At 38.1% G+C, this 20379-nt stretch overlaps 1 protein-coding gene across 1 annotated transcript in view; it reads left to right on the top strand.

Moving 5' to 3' along the window:
• Nucleotides 1-1536: 1536 nt before the first annotated feature.
• The window catches only part of LOC140501406 (guanine nucleotide-binding protein G(q) subunit alpha), a 397622-nt gene continuing 378779 nt past the window's right edge, over nt 1537-20379 (top strand). Inside the window, exon 1 of the mRNA XM_072604982.1 lies at nt 1537-1961. Within this exon, the coding sequence (XP_072461083.1) occupies nt 1826-1961 (136 nt within the window). The 5' untranslated portion in view covers nt 1537-1825. The remainder of the gene's footprint in view (nt 1962-20379) is intronic.

Here is a 20379-nt window from a genome sequence, read left to right as displayed (position 1 = left end):
ACACCAAAAACAATGAATCTCAGGGGCATGAAAAGTTACAAACGTTGCCTGTGAAACTCTCGGAAACTTCAGCAGTTTCATTTCTCGGCTCAGGATTTCATTTCAATCAGAAGTAACTTTGTGGAAGATTCCCCTCCCACCCTGCCGGTGGGGAATGAATTACAAATTTGGCCCCCCTTCAGCCCCACCCCACGATTCCAGTCGAAGTTTTCCAAGGATGGCCTAAAGGTGGAGGTGGTGTGAGGTGGTTTGTAATTCAATGGCATTTTTGAAACTAGGATCTTTTTTTTAAAAAGTATTTTTTGTAACGCTGCCCTCCAGGACAAAAACGCCCCTGTTCCTCGCGGCCATCGGGGGAGCGCCGCGCCGGTGGCAGACTGGCGGGGTTGCTGGGAGTGGTGTTTGCTTTGCAAGCCTGTCCACTGGGTTTGGAGGCTGGAATTCGTGGGATTTCCAGGAGTGTGTGGAACTAGCTGTATCTGTGTCTGGTGGGCAGAGAACCGAGAGCGAAAGCCGCCATATTTCTGCCTTACCACGCCCGGGAGGCTAAGCCCTGGCAAAGGCAGGTTCGCGGCCGCAGCTGCCGGTGCTGGATTCACACAGCCCACCGAGGGCGGGCGGCAGCGGGCGCGGCGGCAGGCGGTGGCCTCGGCAGCCCGAGCCTCAGCCTCCGGCCCTCCTGCCGGCTCCTCCCCCTCCTCTCAGCCGGGGCCAGCGGGCACAGCCCCGACAACCGGCAGAGGAGGCAGCAGGATCAGCACACGGAGAACCCCACGGGGAAGGGGTCGGGGAGGTGACGAGAAGTGGAAGAATCCCCGGCACAGAGACCCGGGAGGAGGCGAGCGACACCACCTCCTCCAGCCTCCAGTTTCACTACCATCCCCACCGCCGGCACCTCCTTCTCCTTCTCCTCCTCCTCCTCCTCCTCCTCTCCCCCGCGGGCGCCGCTGCTGCCGCTTCCCTCCCGGATCTGGGCTCCAGTTGAGAGAAGAAAATGTGTGTGTGTGGCGAGGGGGAGGGAGAAAGCTGATCAGCCACTCACCAGGGCCGGGGGGTGGGCATCTGGCGGAGAGCAGAGGAGGAGGGGGAGGGGAGGGGGAGGAGGGAGGGGAGGAGGGCCAGGAGGAAGAAGGGGGGTGTGTGTGGAAGTGTGTGAGTGTGTTTGCGCGCGAGCCCGGGGTGGGTGGGAAAGGGATCCCGGCGGGTGTCATCTCGGATCCAGGGGGGCGCAGGGGGAGTGGTGTCAGGCGGGGCAGGGGAGAAGGGTGCGCTCGGTGTCTGTGCCATCGCGGCTGCTGCTGCTGCTGCCCCTGCTGCCGCTGCTCCTGCTGCTGCTGCTGCTGCTTCTGCCGCCGCCGCCGCAGCCGCGAAGCTGCTCTGGTGGATGTTTCTGTGTGGCTCGGTGCATGATTTAGAAGAGGAGGAGGAGTTGGATCTAGCTAGTGACAGAGGCAGGAGGCAGAGGGGGTGGGGGGTGGGGGGAGGTGGTGGTGTTCTGTGAGAGAGGCCGGGGGAGCGGGCCTTTCCCCCTCTCTCCTCCTCGCACCTCCCGAACCTCCCTTCCACCCGCTGGTGCGTTCGGGCCCCGCCGCCGGGATCGGGCTTCGCCGGGCGTGCGGTGGGCGGCTTCGGGAGTCTCCCACCTTCCCCTCCCCTTCCCACCCTGCCTTACCCCGGACCCCCCTCCCACCCCCAGTCCCTCTTCCCACCCCCAGCCCAGGGGTTAGCTGCCGCCGCGGCCCGCGGCGGGGAGTGAGGAAGGAGCGCGCGCGCGCGTGTGTTTTCTGGGGGTACTGGGGGGTTGTGTCTGAAGCAGTTAGGAAGAATGACTCTGGAGTCCATCATGGCGTGCTGCCTGAGCGAAGAAGCCAAAGAAGCCCGGCGGATTAACGATGAGATCGAGAGGCAGCTCCGCCGGGACAAGCGGGACGCACGCCGGGAGCTGAAGCTGCTGCTGTTGGGTAAGTGGGAGAGCCGCCTCCCCTCGCTCCCCGCCGACTTCCCTTCCTTTGCCCCAGCCACCGCGGCTCCCTCCGCCTGCCCTCTCCTCCGCCTGCTTCCACCCTCGGGGCAGCTGCCCTCCGCACCCCCAGCCGCTGATGTGCTCCCCCAGCACCCCTCCCCCAGCACCCGACACATACACACATACACACAGCACACCACCACGCGCGCGCACACACACACGCACACATACACACACGCACACACACACACACGCACACGCACATACACGCACGCGCGCACGGTGCCCTTATGGAGTGGATCTTTCTGTATGCCTGCCCTACGCCCCCCAAGTCCCCCTTCCCCCGTCTTCACAGCTATCGTGGTGTATGTGCCCGGGTATATGCACACCCAAGGGCTATGCATAGTGTATGCGTGTGTATCAGATGTGGACACAGTGCAAATGAAAGTCGTATCATGGCAAGAGGGGGCAGGGCATGTGGATTTGGGGGTGAGGGAGGGGGAGTGAGAAATAGGGATTCAACTCCCAGTATCTTTGCCTGAGCTCTGTGGGAGCGTGCTATTTCCGTTAGGATAATTGGAGTCGGGAAATTGTGTTCGCGCACATATATCGCATCTACCGTGGATCATGTTCTATGTAGATCCCTATATATACATTTATGTACAAACATATTATCTATGTACAATAGATACTACAGGTCTGTGCTTCCCTGGGTGCTTGTATTAGGAATGCATTTTGGGGTGTAGGGAGGCTGAAACAGTGGGCTTCAGAAGGAGGTTCGATGTGGTGACATGGAGGAAGGGGATGGTGGTGGTGGCTCTCGGAAGCTAGGGCAAAGGAGGCTTAAAGTGAGATGTGAAAAAGAGGCGGCAAATGTTGTAAAAGAACTGAAATTCTTTTGCAACCTGGCGACTAGAGCAAGAGCGAGAGAAGATGAGAGCTTCTTGATGAAGGTTGGGGGGCAGGCTTCATTAGCTAGCTTCCCCGTCCTTCCAAAGGAAAGAGACTTGGGGTCCGAGGTGTTGGGGTTTGTGGTGGTGAGAGTGGTAGAGGTTGTTGATGTGATGGAAGCTTTTGGTTTCATGTGGCTTATCAGCCACATGAAGGACTCTCTTTAGAACAGGTCCTAACTGGAATCAAGAATCCAGTCCTCAGCTACTCTGTGGAGCAGAATAGTGACCTATTGTGTGTTGGAAAAATGACAGTGATTTAACACCTCTGGAACTGGCCCATTTGGGCCAGAAATAAAACGGGCAGAGTATAGGACAGTTTCCCATTCACCAGGGGGAAGAAGTGAACCTTCCAATTCTGCTCTGTTAAGGGGATTGCAAAAAAAATGTCCTTTCTCAGATAGGAATCTGTAGTGATGCTTTCTTTGGACAGTGTTTTAAGCATTTTAAAAATCAAGAGATTAGTTTTCACATGCAGTACAGTGTGACACAATTCTTAATTACTGTGACAGGAACAGTATAGGGCTTTGGAATAATAGGCCTGAAAAATGTCTGCCATAGTGTTATGGATACTTGTGTGTGTTGGAAATCCATTACATAAAATTTTGTGTTGGACAAAGATTACTGTTATTAAAGAGTCTAAGAAACACATATCATCTTATCTTGAACATTCCATCTTCTTTTGCAAAGAGCTATTCTGTTGTTGAAGCCCTATTGTTTATGTGCTGGATCAATTAAAGAGGAGGAACAAAATAGAATAGTGGCAGAAAGATACAAATGGTTAGTTATACATGTTGTAAAGAAGCAAGCAGAACACGTGATTCACTTTGGAACACGGTTAGACAGATTTGCACATGCTTAGTTTAAAGAGAATGGAAGGCAGAGGGACTGAAGGATAAAATGTGGGCTTTAAGGTAATAGAATGAGGGATGCAGAAACCAAGACTTCATGATAAAGACTGATTCAAATTGAGGGCTACTTTTTTAAGGGCTGAAATTGAACCAACTGGATAGATGAGATATTCTCTACAATGAGGAAATGTGTCTCTTGTAGAGCTGCCTCATTAGAAAGCATAAATGTGTCATTTTAAACTTTTTCATTTCAAAATGTATTTTTTCACCTGACCTGCATTGTGCCTTGAGTTGTGTCTGTTTATGGTTTGAACAGCAGGTTCCAGGGTTTCTAGCCCTTACTCTAGATAGTGCAACAAATGTTTCAGTGGCTGGACTTTTCAGGACTTTCTTGAGAAGAGCAGAGGGCAGACCGTGTAATGGCCTCAGAAACTTGTCCCAGAAGGAAGATTTTAGTTACTTGTAACTATGTATTCTATTTATTTAAATAGGCCTGCTTTGTTTTTAAATGAAAGTTAGTGGTGGTTTTCTAGGAGAGGGGAAGGGGAAGAAAACAATTCACATCTACTGTACTTCTCTGGACTAGAGGGTCTGGGGAACATCTGCTGTGACTCCCCCACCCCTCTTTTCCATCCATAAGTTGAATAAGCTTATTAGAATTCCCTTCCACCTAATTAAAATCTCCCCCTCCCAATTAGCAATAGTGGTGTAACCTGAAATTAAAGTTTAGTCTTTAAAATCATGAAGATTTAAAAGTTACATAGATCACTGTAACACGACCCTATAAAGTAGAATTGTCAAGTGATTTTTAGCTTCATATATATCATACATGATTTGTGTAACATAAGCATCCTAAAATAGCTATCTTTACTGCTTTATACTACATGGTAAATGTCGATTTTTTTTCACGCAAACTGACAAACCAATCTATTATGAGATTATTATGATTTTCAGGCTAAATGTGAGTCTGTCTTTGAGATCTTGGGGGAGGGTTAAGTGTGTGTGTGTGTATGTGTGTGTGTGTGTGTGTGTGTGTGTGTGTGTGTGTATGTGTGCTTGAGTGTATGTTTCTGGGGGAGGTGCTTTTCGTTTATGGAAAACCTTGATGTGTTTTTCTGTAAAATGAGTGTTCATTTATTGCTCCACTATTCACTTGACATACACTTGAGGACCTACTCGGTGTACCAGTGGAGGTTAGAGGAAGTTGTAGTACAATGTCATTGCTTAGATGTATAACAAGTGCTCATCATGGCCAACTTATAAAGTGTTAGAGATGGGAAACTATCCTACAGTATCAGAGTAAAACGCTTTTCAAAGTAAATTCCTAAGTGGCATTGAAGATAAACATTTTAGTTAAAGTCATGAGACTATTTAGAGGGCTTTCTTCCTTTCTTTCCTTCTTCAAGGTGCTTTTGTGGATATTTGAAATCCGGTGGCCTTAAGCCTTTTAAAATTTAACTATTTGGTTTTAGGAGCTAATGATTAAGATTAAGTAATAAAGGGAAATTGTGGTTACTAGCTAATAAACTGTGCTTATAAAATTTGGGACATTCTGGCTCAAATCCAGTTTTATGTCAAATGGGCCCTGAGTTGTATGGTTCTTGAGAAGTACTTTGAATACTCATTCTTTATTGTTTCTTAAAATAATCATACTCATTTCCCCTACTTTATTCAATACTATTGCATTTTAACTTTCATTCTTTTTTCTTTATTTTGTATAACTCTGTGATTCTTCTTTCTTACCCTTCCTTATTTGATGAGGCTGATATTTATCCCCCCCCAACCTTTTTATGAAAACTTTCTATTTCTGTTTCTACAGTATACCACAGAGAATGCTCTAATTTGCTCTTGTATTCTTTGGGGTATTTACTATATGTAAATTACATAATATTTGCTACTTTAATTATTCTCTCAAAGGAGATATATTTTTATCTGACTGTACATGAGCCACTCCCTTTGATGGGGTGGGGGGGTGGTGGTGGTGGTTGTAAATTAAGAACATGACTTCAGATGCCTGAGTTCATATATACATCTCTCAGAAACCTGATTTGGTTACATTTTTGGATTCTTAATGGAAATCTGTTCTTCATCTATTTTCTAATTCATAAATCCTGGTAGCTCCTATTTTTCAGATGCTGGGTCATTGATAAGGATTGTGGTTTGGCAAAACTTTTTAGCAATGGCCTTTTATTAATTTTCAACAATTGAACACATACAAAATTCTTTAAATTTATAGCCAGTAAGTGAGCTAATCTTAGGACAACTAACACGTACTTATGATCTTCTCAGCTAATTCAGAGATCTGATTGCAAAATCTAACACTGTAAAATGACATGGATTTGCGACTTTCTGTAGAATTACTTAAAACATTGCAAACCAGAGAATAGATTATCAGGATACAACACTATTGTTTTTATCTGTGATCCGTAAAATCTTGATCCCTTTTATGGTACACCACTGTTGCAAGCAACCTGTTAAAAGAGCATGTCAGGGTATAAGCATGAACAGAAAATGTTATGTTACATTTGGAACAGTGTACATTACCATGTTATGTGAATTTGGAAGTAACAGTAATGCCTAAGATATGAATTAGAAGGATGTAACAGCTATTGCATTTCTTGGTTATTTATATCTTGCATTCAGCAACAAAACCTTATTTTTTTTAATGGCCAAATTAGTTTTTCTGCCCCATTACAATGATACATATTGGTACAAAAATTATGCTGATAAAAGTTATTATAAAAATTCTCAACAGTCACAAATAAAATTGTTCTCTGATCATCAACTGGATAAAGGTATAAAAAACACTAGAATGTATAGATATAAATTTTGGGGAATTGTTGATAGTAAAACAATAACTACAACCCATAATTCAAGAGGTTTTATGTGGATATGTAGTGAGATATCAATCCAGTTCATTTTAGTTCAGTGTAATTCACTGAACATTAAGTGTCTATTTTGTGCCAGTCATTGTGCTCCATACTGGAGATGCAAAGACAGAAATGGATACAGTCTCTGTCATTGAAGAGCCTACATTTTACTCTGGAGAAGCAGTGTGCCCACAGATAAGTAAACAGAAAAATACATGTAAATTGAGTACCAAGTAATGTCCAGTACATGCAACAAAGGCAGAGCCCTGATAGATGTCAGAATAAGGGGGTTTATTTAGACAGTGTATCTGCGTGGTTCAAGGATTTTGAACTCATAAGTTGAGATAAATGAAGCAAGAATGGGTATTTTTTTTTTGCTTGATTTGTCTAGATGGCATAATTTTTATCTAGTCAGAAACACAGAAACATAGAAAAAAAATCAACTCTCAGGCAGGTCTGGTGAGAGATTTCTCTGTCGCCATAAGAATGTGGTGTTGATGAGATCCCATTGGAGACCCACCAAAAAAAAAACCCAAGACAACTAATGATTTAAAAAAAAAACACCAACTTTAACTTGTAAAGTGCAGAAGTGTCTCTAAATATTAGGATTTATTTTGAATAAATTTCCTCTTTTCTGTAATAAAATGTTTATATTTGGTTATAAATAAATTAAAAGAAGGTTGAAACATCCCTCATAAAAAGGAAAGCTGGAGCCTTACAGAGCTGTTGTTGTAAGGTTTTGTATTAAACCATGTAGACACACTGTCTATGTTGCTTCCATCTGTCAGATAACTGTTCCTCCATTCCTCTTTTACATTTTTCCTGTCATGCAGGTTCCTCTGCACAAATTAAATCCTTGTTTGACAATTAAGTGGCCCCTCATGCTCCTGAATGAAATGCTTTGAGGTGAATTGGCAGTATAAATTGAAATAAGAATACTTCAGTACCACAAAATTCAATATAAAGGAGCCTTCTAGCTCTTTTTCTTAGATACACCACAGTCTATGTATGATGACATACATATTTTCTGAACTAAATATCAGGACACCTGGAATGAAAAATGAGATTCTTGTTTGCAAAGTCCAGTAAAAAATAATTCTTTTCTTAAAATTGGGACTATCCTGAAACTTTGGGATGTATGATTGTCATAAGTATGTGGGTTCTGATTTTTATTATAATACTTTTTTGTGGCTCAGAAAGGAACCATTTCATTTATGAGTAGATGGGCAACACTTTCTTAGGAAAAATGAAGAACATTTTTCCCCCTATGATGATCTAAGTTTTAATCCTGTTAAATTCTTTTTATATATTGCCAAGGAAGGTTTTTCAGCTGGAACATTCGTATTCTTCTCTTTGCATGTGGCTGGGATCTTCCCACTGATCTCAGTAGAAATGTTGTAGAGGGATCCAGAAGTACTTTATGTAGAAATCAAAGTGCTTATCTCAGAGGAAAGATGAGAAGTCATTTTCAGAAGTCATTTTAAGGCAGAAAGGGACACAAAGCACATAAGAACAATTTCTTGCCACTAGGATCTCCACCCACAGGATGGATCCTATCGTAGAATTTTAAACAAGCCAAAGGTCTATTTGCCTAGCAGATGGAGGAGGGCAGCGAAAATTTTGTGGATGAAAACAATTATAATGGCTCTCAAGTAAATGAGATCTCAGCAAAATATATCCTAAGAAAGTGTGAAATGGTGTTATAAGGTAAAATGTGTGATTGCTGGTAATTAACTCTGCTGCAATAACTGAACACTGTAAACAGTGAACATTTTCTCTTACCCTGCTGAATGGATAGCATTAAAGAGAGATCTATTCTCAGATTCAAACACTATTGCAAGTGAACAGCTGTTACAAATAAAATTATAGGAAGTTTTTGAGCGGTCACCTTTTATTTGTTAAACTGCTAATAATTCCAATACCTGCCTAACAGGTCAGTGAATAAAGACCAGTTACAAAGATACCAGGGACAGCATAGAAAGAGAGAATTGAGTGTATTTGTAGGAAATGAATTAATGAATATCAAGCAGCCATGTACTTAGTATTGCCCAATAATAATATATATGCATACTCTAATTGCTTTAAACCTGAGAACTGGGCTACAATTTTTGTTCCTTGAGTTTCATTTTAGAAACAAATATGAACTGCTTGGGCTTAAATCTTGGGGAAAATGTCAAGAACAAAATTAATATTTATCAAAGATGAATGTGAAGAGACAGTGTATTAATAGTTAGAGTTCTGAGCTTGGAGTGAAGCTCTAAATTCAAATCTACTTCTGGTACTTACTAATTGTGTGACCTTGGGCATGTCACTTAACTTCTATCTATAGTAAGAAACTCTCTAGGATTCATATAGTGCAGTAAGAAGATCTTTAGATTTGGAAACAGACCCAAGTTAAAATTCCTTCTCTGCCATTTATTTACCTGTATAGTCTTGGGCCTTAGTTTCTTCACATGTCAAATGAGGTGAGTTGGACTGGATGACTTCTAAAGTCCATTTTAGCTCTTCATCAATGTATGACCCTATGATCCTTTTCACTAAATAAGAGACAGGTGGGATGTAATTGGGTAGTGGGACAGGTGGAAGGAGTTTCCAACCCGAGAACCAGCTCTTTTATTTGGGAGTTCTTCACAGGAATCATAGCATCTTCAGGTATTTTTATGTATGTATGTATTCATACACACACACACACACACACACATATATATATATATATATATATATACACATGTAATATGTATACAATGCACATATGTGTGTATATCTCTATTTATATCTCAGGTTCTATGTTACTTGCAGCTTTCATTTTTCATTTTCTAAAAGGAGGAATTTGAACAATTCTCCATAGTTCATGCTGTTTCATTTTAGAAACTCTGCTTTGTTTTAATATGCCCTTATGATATATTCCTTGTGTCTTTGCGACTTGGATTGACTTTTAATTAAAAATAGAGAAAACGAAGCAGTTGAAAGCTATTGGCAGAGCTGTGGTACTATCATTTGAATTTACAGCTTGGGAAAGTTGAAACTCATAAGAATTTCAACTCACTAGAACTGGGGTACTTCCTGCCTGGGCTACTCATTGAACACTTGGCACCTTCGATTGTTAGATTAAAACTAAAAAAAAATCATTATATTCTATCTCACTGACTAAATTGTAATTTTATTGATGTCAAGTGTGCCTGATACTTCTTTGCAACCCCTCTTCCACTATACTTATCATAATAAGTATCTTTCTAATGCATGTTTACTGACTGATAAAATAGAGTACAAAAAAGATTTCAAATGTCACTAACCAAGACAGAAGATTATTTTTTGGTGTTGATCACAGGCCCTGAATCTTTCTGATAGAAAATAGTAATTTTCAGAGGAAGTGATTATAGGGCATTGATTAAAAAGTTTTGCTTTCTGCCATTTACTTGCAGAGTCTTCCTCTGGCACATAAATAAACACTGAGCTCCTTAAACAGAAAGATCCTGCTGGCCTGCAGGAATACACTTTTACCCAGTTCAATCCACCCTAAGGCCAGGGCCAGGGTCACCATAGGCAGGTAAAGGCACACCCAGCCTGTTGCCTATAAAAGCAAACCCCTTAAAGGTAGCATGTTTGCTGATAAGGTTGAAAAAAATTATATTACTTTTTTTTTAATCTCCTTTTTTTTCAATTTGGAGATTTTTAATTTTTCCATCCCCACAAGTTGCCTTTTGGATTGACTTTGGCAATTGGAGTAATGTTGTTTGAAAAAGACACATTTCTCTGGTCCAGCATTTGCCCATGATTCATTCTCCATTGAGAATGGAATTCATTTGAATATTTTGTGTTCTTGCTGATTTAAAAACTAAATAGCAATTTGTTCAGTAATATCAATGGAAAGACATCCCTCTGTCTTTGTCTCTCTCTGTCTTTTTGTGTCTTTGTCTGTCTCTCTCACACACACATATACACACACAAACTACTTTGTAGGAGAGAATTCTGTGCACCTTTATTACTGGATTAATCTCAGATTGTGAATCATTTGAAAGAGAGTAGTTGTTTCAAGGAAGTGTGTACTGGGTAGGGCAGTTGGGAACTAAAGTGTTATTAATGTCATTATATTCAAGATATTTCACAGAAGGGAACAATAATTGAACCACAAATTAAAGAAAAAGAGCTACAATGAGACTTTCTGATTCTCATGTGGAAAATGAATGCTGATGTTTAGCAGTGTGTTCATAAACGCTTGCAGGAGGGGCCCTGCACGTTTTTTTTCTTAGAGATCTGAAATTCTGATGAGTAATTTCACCTTCTCTTCTTTAACTACTTCTGATAATCTTGGGTATTCCAATTTAGTTCACTACAATTCCAGAGACAAAACAAAACATTCCTGAACTCCAGAAGCTCATAATCTGCTGTGTGTGTGTGTGTGTGTGTGTGTGTGTATGTATGTATGCGCGCGTGTGCACAAGCACATGTATTTAAGAATAAAATAGATACACCGGTAAATAAATGATAAATATTTAAAAAGTTATACAATGTAATTTCAATCAAGAATGCTAACAAAGATCAAAGTGCTGTAAAGATTACTTAACTAAAAATGATATAGAATTACAATTTTAAAATTTCCTTTCTTCTTGTTTTTTAGCTTAAGCCAATCCAAGGCACAAAAAGACTTTTTCTTACTTTTGTTATTGGGTTGTTTTGTTTTTGCTCTCCTTCCCCACAACCCCCTTTAATCTCCAACTCAGCACAAGGCCTGGCACATAGTTAGCAATTGATAAATGCTGATTGACTGACTCCTGTCTCTTTCTGACACTGAGTGGGCTGGGACTAATCCCCAAGAGAGTTGCTGTAGGGTTTTTGATGAACCACAAGGCTTTATTCTGTTTTTCTCTTTTAACCAGAACAAGGGTTGATATCAAGATGCTCTTACGCAGGAATCCCACCTTTATACTTTCATTGTGTTATAATGCATTTAAATGACTAAATTAGTTATGATTATGAGACTTGCAAGTGTATAGTGATATTCTTTCGACTTTTTGATTTCTACACTTTCTAAATATTTAGGGAACTTTTAAGTTGGTGCTGCTGTCAAGTGTCATGTGGTTATGATCTGGCAAGAAGGGAAGTAGGGTGATTGAATATATTAAAAGAAAAGGACTTTAAGCTGTGTGTTTAGGCACTAGTATAAATAGAATCAAATCTTACATAAAACTATCCCAATGAATGTTTTTTATTCCCTTTATTAATATAAGCTTTATCTCACCTTAATGTTCTTAATCTTTTCCAGATAAATATAGTGTAAGATGAAGCAACATTATATGGACAGTTGTTTTTATAGAAATAGTGTTATGAATAGGCAATTGATTAACAACTTTATAGAGGATTTTCTTGTTCTTAAGATAGGGTTTTATGATAATGTATGAAGGATGCTATTGTAAAGTAACATTAAATAGTTGCTGGGAATTTCTTTTTACTATAATTAAATCCTTCCATAGAAAAACTGTACAGTGATGGTAGTTTATTCCTGAAGATGTCAGTTCCCTTTACCATCTAATTGATAGAGAGCAGAGAGAGAGTAGTTGAGCTGGGACAATCTTTAATAGTCAGGATAATCAGAAAATGGTTGCTGGACAGGTCTGTGGTAGTATCGTCAAGTTATACCGATAAGCTTTCCTCTTCCTCTCCCTTTGCCTTTGAAACCCACCTTTCATTTCCCCTTTCATTTTTTGGGTGTTTTTTTTTTTTTGGTAAATAGATATATTCTAATTTTTCAAAGTATTTGTTGTTTTTCTTAAATTGACAAACACTAAACGCGTATATTTCTATAAACAAAGAACAGAAGAGAATTATATATGAAACTGCAAAGCCTTATTATGTTATTTCCACTTGTATTTTTAAAAGAATATTATAAATCCAATAGTTAGTTATAAGCCATCCTAGTTGTCTATTTCCCTTTCAACTTCATTCTGTCTTTTTCTATGTATTTAAAAAATATGCTTCAAGGACACTTTTTTTTGGGGGGGGAGCATTAAGGTCTTTATGCCCCCTCTGTTCCTCAATTGCCTCAACTCTTAGCATGTAAAACCCCTTACCAGAAATCAATCAATAAAATTAGTCAAGGAAAAAAAATCTACACAGTGGCCCTGTCTGAAAATGGAAGTCTCATTTTGTGCTTCTGTCATATTTTTCTATTACAAGTTAGGTAGAATGCTTCATCAATGATGTTCAGAAATCATAATAATTGCATTGGTCCAAATTCTCAAAATTGAAATTTTCCCCACAGTGTTATTTATAGTTGTGCAAATTTTTCTCCCAGTTTTGCTCTACTTATTCTGCATTATAATTTTCCCAAGTTTCTCGGAATTCTTTATATTCAGATAACATTATTTGTTCAGTCATTCCGCATTTATGGGTATCCCCTTAGTTTCTAGTTCTTTTCTGCCACACAAAGCACTTTTTCTCTCATCTCTTTAGGATATGTGCCCAGTAGTGATATATCTGGATCAAAAGGTATGCACAGTTAAGTGACTTTTTGTTGTTTGCAAATTGACTGGACCAGTTCAGAACTGGATGAACAGTCACAGCTCCCTCAACACTGCATTAGTGTGCCTGTCCTCCTACATCCCCTCCAATTATTAATTTTCTAGTTTTTGCAGTTCTTACTAATTTGATTGGTATGAATTGGAACATCAACATTTCTAAAATATGCATTTCTTTTATTAGTAATTTGCAATATTTTTCATGTAGCTTAATAGCTACATAAATACCTTCATTTTCCCTCCTTCACTTCCTATTTTCATCTTTTAACCTTTTACTTATTTGAGCAATGGCTCTGGTTCTTATATATTTGAATCACTCAGATACCACAGCTTTATCAGAGAAACTTGCTGCAAAGATTTTTCCTTCCTCCTCCCCTCTATTTTTAGTGGCCTTGATTTTGTTCATGCCAAGGTTTTTTTTCAATTTTATGTAATAAAAATTTTCCATTTTATTTTCTATATTTTCCCCCATTTTAAAATTGCATCTTTGATCAAGAATTTTCTCCCTATTCATGGTTTTAAAGGCTAGATCCTTTCTGGCCCTTCTCATTTGTTTATAGTATGATCTTTAATATATAGTACTTGTGTCTGGAGCTTATTGTGGTATATTGTATGAGTTGTTGGTAAGCCTAATTTCTGATAGTCTTTCTTTCCAATTCTCCCAGTACTTCTTTTTAAATCAAAGTGAGTTTTTACTTCAGTAGTGTGTGTGTGTGTGTGTGTGGGGGGGGTATCTTTGGGTTTATTAAACCTATTATAGGTTATTAAACCTATTACGTTTGCTTACCTAATCTGTTCTATTGATCAACTTTTCTATTTTTTAACCAGTACCAAATAGTTTCAGTGACTATTGCCTTGCAGTACAGTTTGAAATCTGGTGTGGAGAGACTCCTTCCTTCCGACTGTAAAAAAAAAAATCTCCCTTTAGATGCTTGACATTTTATTCTTCCAGATTAAGTTTTAGAGTTTTTCTCTAGATTTATGAAGTAATACTGTTAGTTTGATTAGTATGGCAAAGAATAAGTAAATTAATTTAGGTAATTTTGTCAGTTCTTTTCAATAATATTGAAATGCCTAAATCATGAGCAATTAATATTTCTCCAATTATTTAGGTCTGTTTTTAATTTCCATAAAATGTTTTATAGTTATATTCATATAATTTTATTGCTTTGGTTGATCGGTTTCCAAATATTTAATGTAGTCTGTCGTTATTTTGAGTGGAATATCCATTTCTGTCTCTTTCTGCTGCTTTTGGTGATAACATATAGAAGAGGTGATGATTTATGTGTGTCTATTTCATATTCTGTTACCTCGCTGAAATTATTGTTTAATGTTATTCTTAGTTGAATCTTCAAGCTTCTCTACAATCCTATAATTTATAATATAATCTTTAAAAAATGCAATGATTTTTTTCCTTTTCCATGCTTATTCCTTGAATTTCTTTTTCTTGACTTATTATATAGCTAGCACTATTACAATTATATCAGATAATAGTGATGGTAAGGGACATCCTTGCTGTAACTCTGATCTTATTGGAAAGGCCAAACTTGTGCTTTACAGATAATGCTTACTCTTGGCTTTCAGTAGCTGCTGTTTACCATTTTAAGGAAAGACAAACATATTCCTATGATTTTTTAATGTTTCTAATAGTAATGGGTGTTACATATTACCAAAAACTTTTTCTGCATATATTGATATAACCATGTTTTTAGTTAGATTTATTATGAATATGATTCATTATGTTATAATTTTTTTTTGATACTGGACTAGGTCTGTGTTTTGGATATAATTCAAATCTGGTCATAGTGGCATAAACTTTTTTTTTTACATGTTGCTTTGTAATGTCTTTGCCAAAATTTTATATGATATTTTTACATCAATATTCTTTAGGGCTATTGCCCTTTATTTTTCTTTCTCCGCTTTTTATCTCCTTGGGTTAGATATTGAGATTTTATACACACACACACACACACACACACACACATATATACATATACATAATATATATATTAGAATTTTACCAAATTCTTTGATATATGTATGAAAGAATTTAATAAAATCCCCTTTTCCAATTTTTGCAAACATTTCATATAATATTGGACTTGATTGTTCTAAGAATGTTTCATAGTATTCATTTATAAATCTCTTTGTTCCTTTTTCTCTCTCCTTGGGGAGACCATTTATGGCTTATTCAATTTGTCCTCCCAGATTGCATTATTTAAATGATCTATTTTTTTGTTCTTTTAATTGGGGCATTTTATATATTTTTTAAGTATTCATTCATTTTATTGATCAATTTTGTTGGCATATTATTGGGCATATGAGTTTCCAATAATTTCTTTTATTTTTATGTTGTGGATGTTTTTTCATTTTGACAGTTTGGTTTTCCTCTTTAATAGTCACATTAGCTGTTAGTTCAATAACTCACCTGTTGTATTATTTTTTTCAAAACTCCAGGCCTTTATCTTATTTATCAGCTTATCTGTCCAACTTGTTTTATTTTATTTTAATTTGTTTGTGCTATTAGTTTTGTTCATCTCTTTTATTTTTCCAGATTTCTATTTGAGTGTTTGGTTGATGTTTTAAAATTTGTTGCATTCCCTCTTTTTTAGTTTCATACCTAGTTCATTGATTTGTTCTTTCTTTTATTGATGAAAGTATTTGGAGATAATTGTTTTTCTTTAAGGACTGCTTTGCTGTATTGTCACATGGTTGCCGTTTTCTTAGACTAATTTTCTATGATTTGTTCATTGACCTACCAATTCTTTAGAATTAAATTATTTAACTCTCATTTAAGGTTGAATTCTTTCTTCAAAGAGTATTGATTATATTTTTTGTTTCATTGTTAGCAAAGGATGTCTTTGGTACTTCTAATTTTTGCATTCATTTATTTCTTTTTTTGAGAGGGAAGACGTAGCTTGAGTACATGGTCAGTTTTTGTTAAAATGCCACATATCACTGAATAGTATGTATATTCCTTTCTGTCGCTCTTTAGTAATTGTCAGATATCCATCATCTCTATTTTTCCTAAAATTTTATTAAAGTCCTTGTCTTCTTTCTTGTTCATTTTTAGGGGTCAGATTTATCTAGGTCTGAAATGGCTTCTTTGAAGACTCTAACATTATAATTTTGCTATCCATTTCTCTCTGCAATTCAGAGTACCTAAATGCTATACCATTTAGCATGTAAATATCTATATCTATATAAAATTATTTATGTTACCTCATAGTCTGTGGTATCATTAAGCATAGATAATTCCTCTTTTTCAATCTCTTAATCACTTAAATCATGACTATTTCTTGTTGCCTGGCCTAAGCTCATGGTGCCACATTTTTACAAAATTTTTACAAAATTCATTTGAACCATAATGAATTATACTCCAACCCCTCATTTTAGTAGTATGAGTCTTTATGTTTCTGTCTTTTTTCTTGAAAGCAATTAAGGTTAAGTGACTTGCCCAGGGTCACACAGTGTCTGAGGTCAGATTTGAACTTAGGTCCTTCCTACTCCAGGGCCTGTACTCTGTCCATTGCACCATTTAGCTGCCCGGAATCTTTATGTTTCAAAAAGCTTTCTTATAAACAATATTGTTAGACTCTGCTCTCTGTTCTAGTATCCTTTTCCATTTGTTAAGTCCATCTCATTTGCATCGATGATATGATTGTTAATTATGTATTTCTCTACATCATATCCTTTAATAGCTTTTTCCTCTCTTGCCCCATCCCCACCCCCAGTACTACTCTTTACAAAGAAAAAGGTGAAGGAGAAGGAATATAATAAACATTATTGATCTATAATTGAAGGTATCTGCTTCTACATCATTTTGTCTCCATTTTCCTCCTTCTGAGATATTAATTACCAGGTCTTCTGCTTTTTTCCTTTTAATTCCTTATTTGCAATCCACCCTCTGAAGTTGAAGTATGTTTTGTTTTCGACTTCCTTCTCAGACTTTTCCTTCTCCAGTAAGTCCCACTTTCTCATTTTTTGTTCCTTCTTATTTCTCTATTGACTTTAATGTATTTCTAAGCTCTCTCTCTCTCTCTCTCTCTCTCTCTCTCTCTCTCTCTCTCTCTGTATGCACATGCATTCATGTGTTTGTATAAGTATATGTACTCTGTCCCACTTTATCTGATTTAAATAAGTGAAATTCATAGGATGCCTACCCTCCCATTCTCTAGGTTTGAATATTTTTTCTTCTCACATACCTCCATTCTGAGCAATATTAAGTTTCATCCCCCTATTCCTCATGTATTCCCTTATTCACACTCTTATTGTATTATTTCTTAGTGTAATCCTTTTTCCCTTCTTTGAACTTTTTCTTTCTATCTGCCTGCAATATTTTTCCTTAGATCTGGAAACTCTGGATTTTGGCTATGGCAATCCAGGATGTTTTCATCTTGAGATGACTTTCAGGATGTGACCAGTAGATCATTTCTATTTTTATTTCACTGTTTGGTTGTACTAGATCTGGACAGTTTTTGTTTGTAATTTCCTAAATATAGTGTCCAGGTTTTTTGTATCTTCATGATTTTCAGTGATTTGGAAGATTGTTAAGTTACCTATTCTTGATGTTTTTCTAGGTAAATGATTTTTAATAGCAGATAACATATTTTCTCAAATTTTTTCAGCTTTTCATTTTGTTCCTATTATCATCTCATGGAGTTTTTTTATTTCTATTTGTTCCATTCTAATGAAGCTTTCTGTATACTGTTATAAAGTACTTATTTATTCTTTTCTCCAGAACTCATTTTCTTTATCCTTTCCTTCATTTCTTCCAGGTACACTTATAGACGTTGGGGACAAGCCATTTTTTTCTTTTTCTTATTCTCTGTGGTTGTGGAGTTAACTCTCTTTTTCTGGGTTACGCAATTCTATTTCCATAATATTTCTTAGTAATTGCCTTCTTCTTTTTACTAATATCCCTAACTTTAATCTTGATGTGCAACTTTGTATCTGGGCCACACATTTTTGCCCCTCACATATTTTGCATGGGATGGTCTTACTTAGTACTGACCTCTATTATCTGGGCTCCTGCCACCATCCCTGGCATACCTACTCAGTATTGGCATTTTTTGAGCTCACCTGGATTATCCAGGTTCAGAGTGCTGTTGTCTTCAGGGTTTTGGGTAGCATTTCAGGTCAGATTTCTGTGGACCCTGAGCCCCTTTGGCCTATGTTACCAGCCCTATTCTCACATCTATGGTTGGAGCATTCTGGGTTTCTGACCTTCTTGAGGTTTCCTTATTCAAACACCATGGGTCTTCTGACCCTCAGACTCAGAGCCCACAGATTCAGAGTGTTTCTTGACCCTCAGGAGCAAATCAGGCCAGAGTGTTGCAGACTTCAAGCACCTCTTTGAGTATTGCTTGCAGAATATTGCCTTCCTTGGCTCTTGGTTCTACAGTCAGAGATCTATGGATTTCCAAGACCCCTGGGCTTCCCTGTCTGCTCATTCTGGTTTTCTACCCCTCAAAAGCTTTAGGACACTGTGGAGAAGAGCTGGAGCATCTTCTTGTCTGAGCACTGGTAGACTTCTAGCTTATTCACCTGCATTCGCACTGACTTCCTTAGTGAAGGGAGTCCTTCAAGCTTCTGATTACATTTTTGAGTGATCTTGGGTTAGATAAAGGCACTTAGTACAGTTTTTCTTTGTATTTCTTGATCTAGTTAGTCAGATACTATTTGTAGGTATTTGCGGGTATACATGTAGGAAAGTTGGATTCTTCTGTAACCTTTCACGAAACCATCTTTACTGGAAGTCACAGTGATAACTCTTTTCTCTTTCTAGTGAAACAAATAGCCAGCTGGGAAGACAAATCTGATTGGGGGAAGTGGCAGAGGGAGAGATAAACTCTGCTTGTTTGTTGGCTTATCTTTTGGAAATGAAGCAAACCTCTGATAGACAGGAAGTGCAAGAGAAGGTGCAAAGTTTTTCAGGGAACATATGCCATGCTGAGGAGCTTTATCATGCTGTGCTCCCTCACATATCTATTCCTTATTCCTCTGTGGACCCATCTTTCTTCCAACATTGCCTCAGTGGTGCATACCTATAATCCTAACTCCTCAGGAAGATTGAGACCAGCAGATCTCAGAAGTTCTGAGCTGCAGAAGGCTAAGTACTTCATATAATGCACTGTTTGTTATTTACATAGTGAACTCCTGGGGTTTGGGAAGAGGTTCATTATGTTGCTTATAAGGGGGGCAAATCAGTTCAGGACAGAAAAAGAATAGGTCAGATCTCCCATGCCGATCAGAATGGCATTGAGCTTGTGAGTAACTCCCTTACTTTTCCAGCTTCGGTGAGATAGTCTTTAAAAGGCTCAGTTTTGCTTTGTAAAAAGTTACATATGATAAAGTTTTATTGCCCAGTGAATTGATATTTTGGGGCCAGAATTTTTTGAAGATAATTGATTATGTGAAATATATAGGGTGACTTTCTTTTGCCTTTACCTTCTGTAGCATAACCCTGAGTTCTTGGGTTGGAAGAGTTGGTGTTACCTACTTGGGTTGGTATTACCATTATAAATATTATATAGCTTTAGGTCTTTAAGAGAACTAATATAAGCTTTTATAGTCTGAAATTTGGCCACCAGGAATATATTCACATTTATAACATTGTTTCCTTGGAACTAAGTGCTCCTGTAATGTTTCACCTAACATGTTTTCGCAGAAACAATTAGTGAGGTTAGGCAGGATATTTTTGTAATAGGTTTTTCTTATTTTGTTTCACAAAGTAGAATACATTGTTGTTAATAAAAATTTGATGTACTTGTCCTTTTTATGGAATTATGTTCATGATTGTCAGGTAAGAGATAGTGAACCCAAATTAGATAAATTTTTAAAAATCTGCTGTGTTCAAATTAGGATGTAATACATTACTGGAAAATATGAAAATTATTCTACATATGTAGATATATACGTGGGATCTACCCCTGCCAGTAACTGTAGAATATCCCTCTTATTTAATGATCTTGATGCCATTTTCTAAGTCTTTTGAATTTTCTCCAGATTGATCTTTTTCTAATCATACTTAGATATAGTCAGAGAGTAAGGTGGCCTGCAATTCCAGCTACTGAGATAGATGAGCAGATTGAAAAGCATTTTTTCCCTGTGAGACCATAAATATATCTGTCTCACTTCCTTTTGAATTGATATTTCATAGGTTCTTCATTATATGTTAAGTTAATTCTATAGATTTTAAGTGCAATTTACTCTCTGTTCTACAGAGAT

Source organism: Notamacropus eugenii, chromosome 1, assembly GCF_028372415.1.
Source record: "Notamacropus eugenii isolate mMacEug1 chromosome 1, mMacEug1.pri_v2, whole genome shotgun sequence".
In the NCBI taxonomy this organism is placed as follows: domain Eukaryota; kingdom Metazoa; phylum Chordata; class Mammalia; order Diprotodontia; family Macropodidae; genus Notamacropus; species Notamacropus eugenii.
This window is presented reverse-complemented; position numbering and strand designations above follow the sequence as displayed.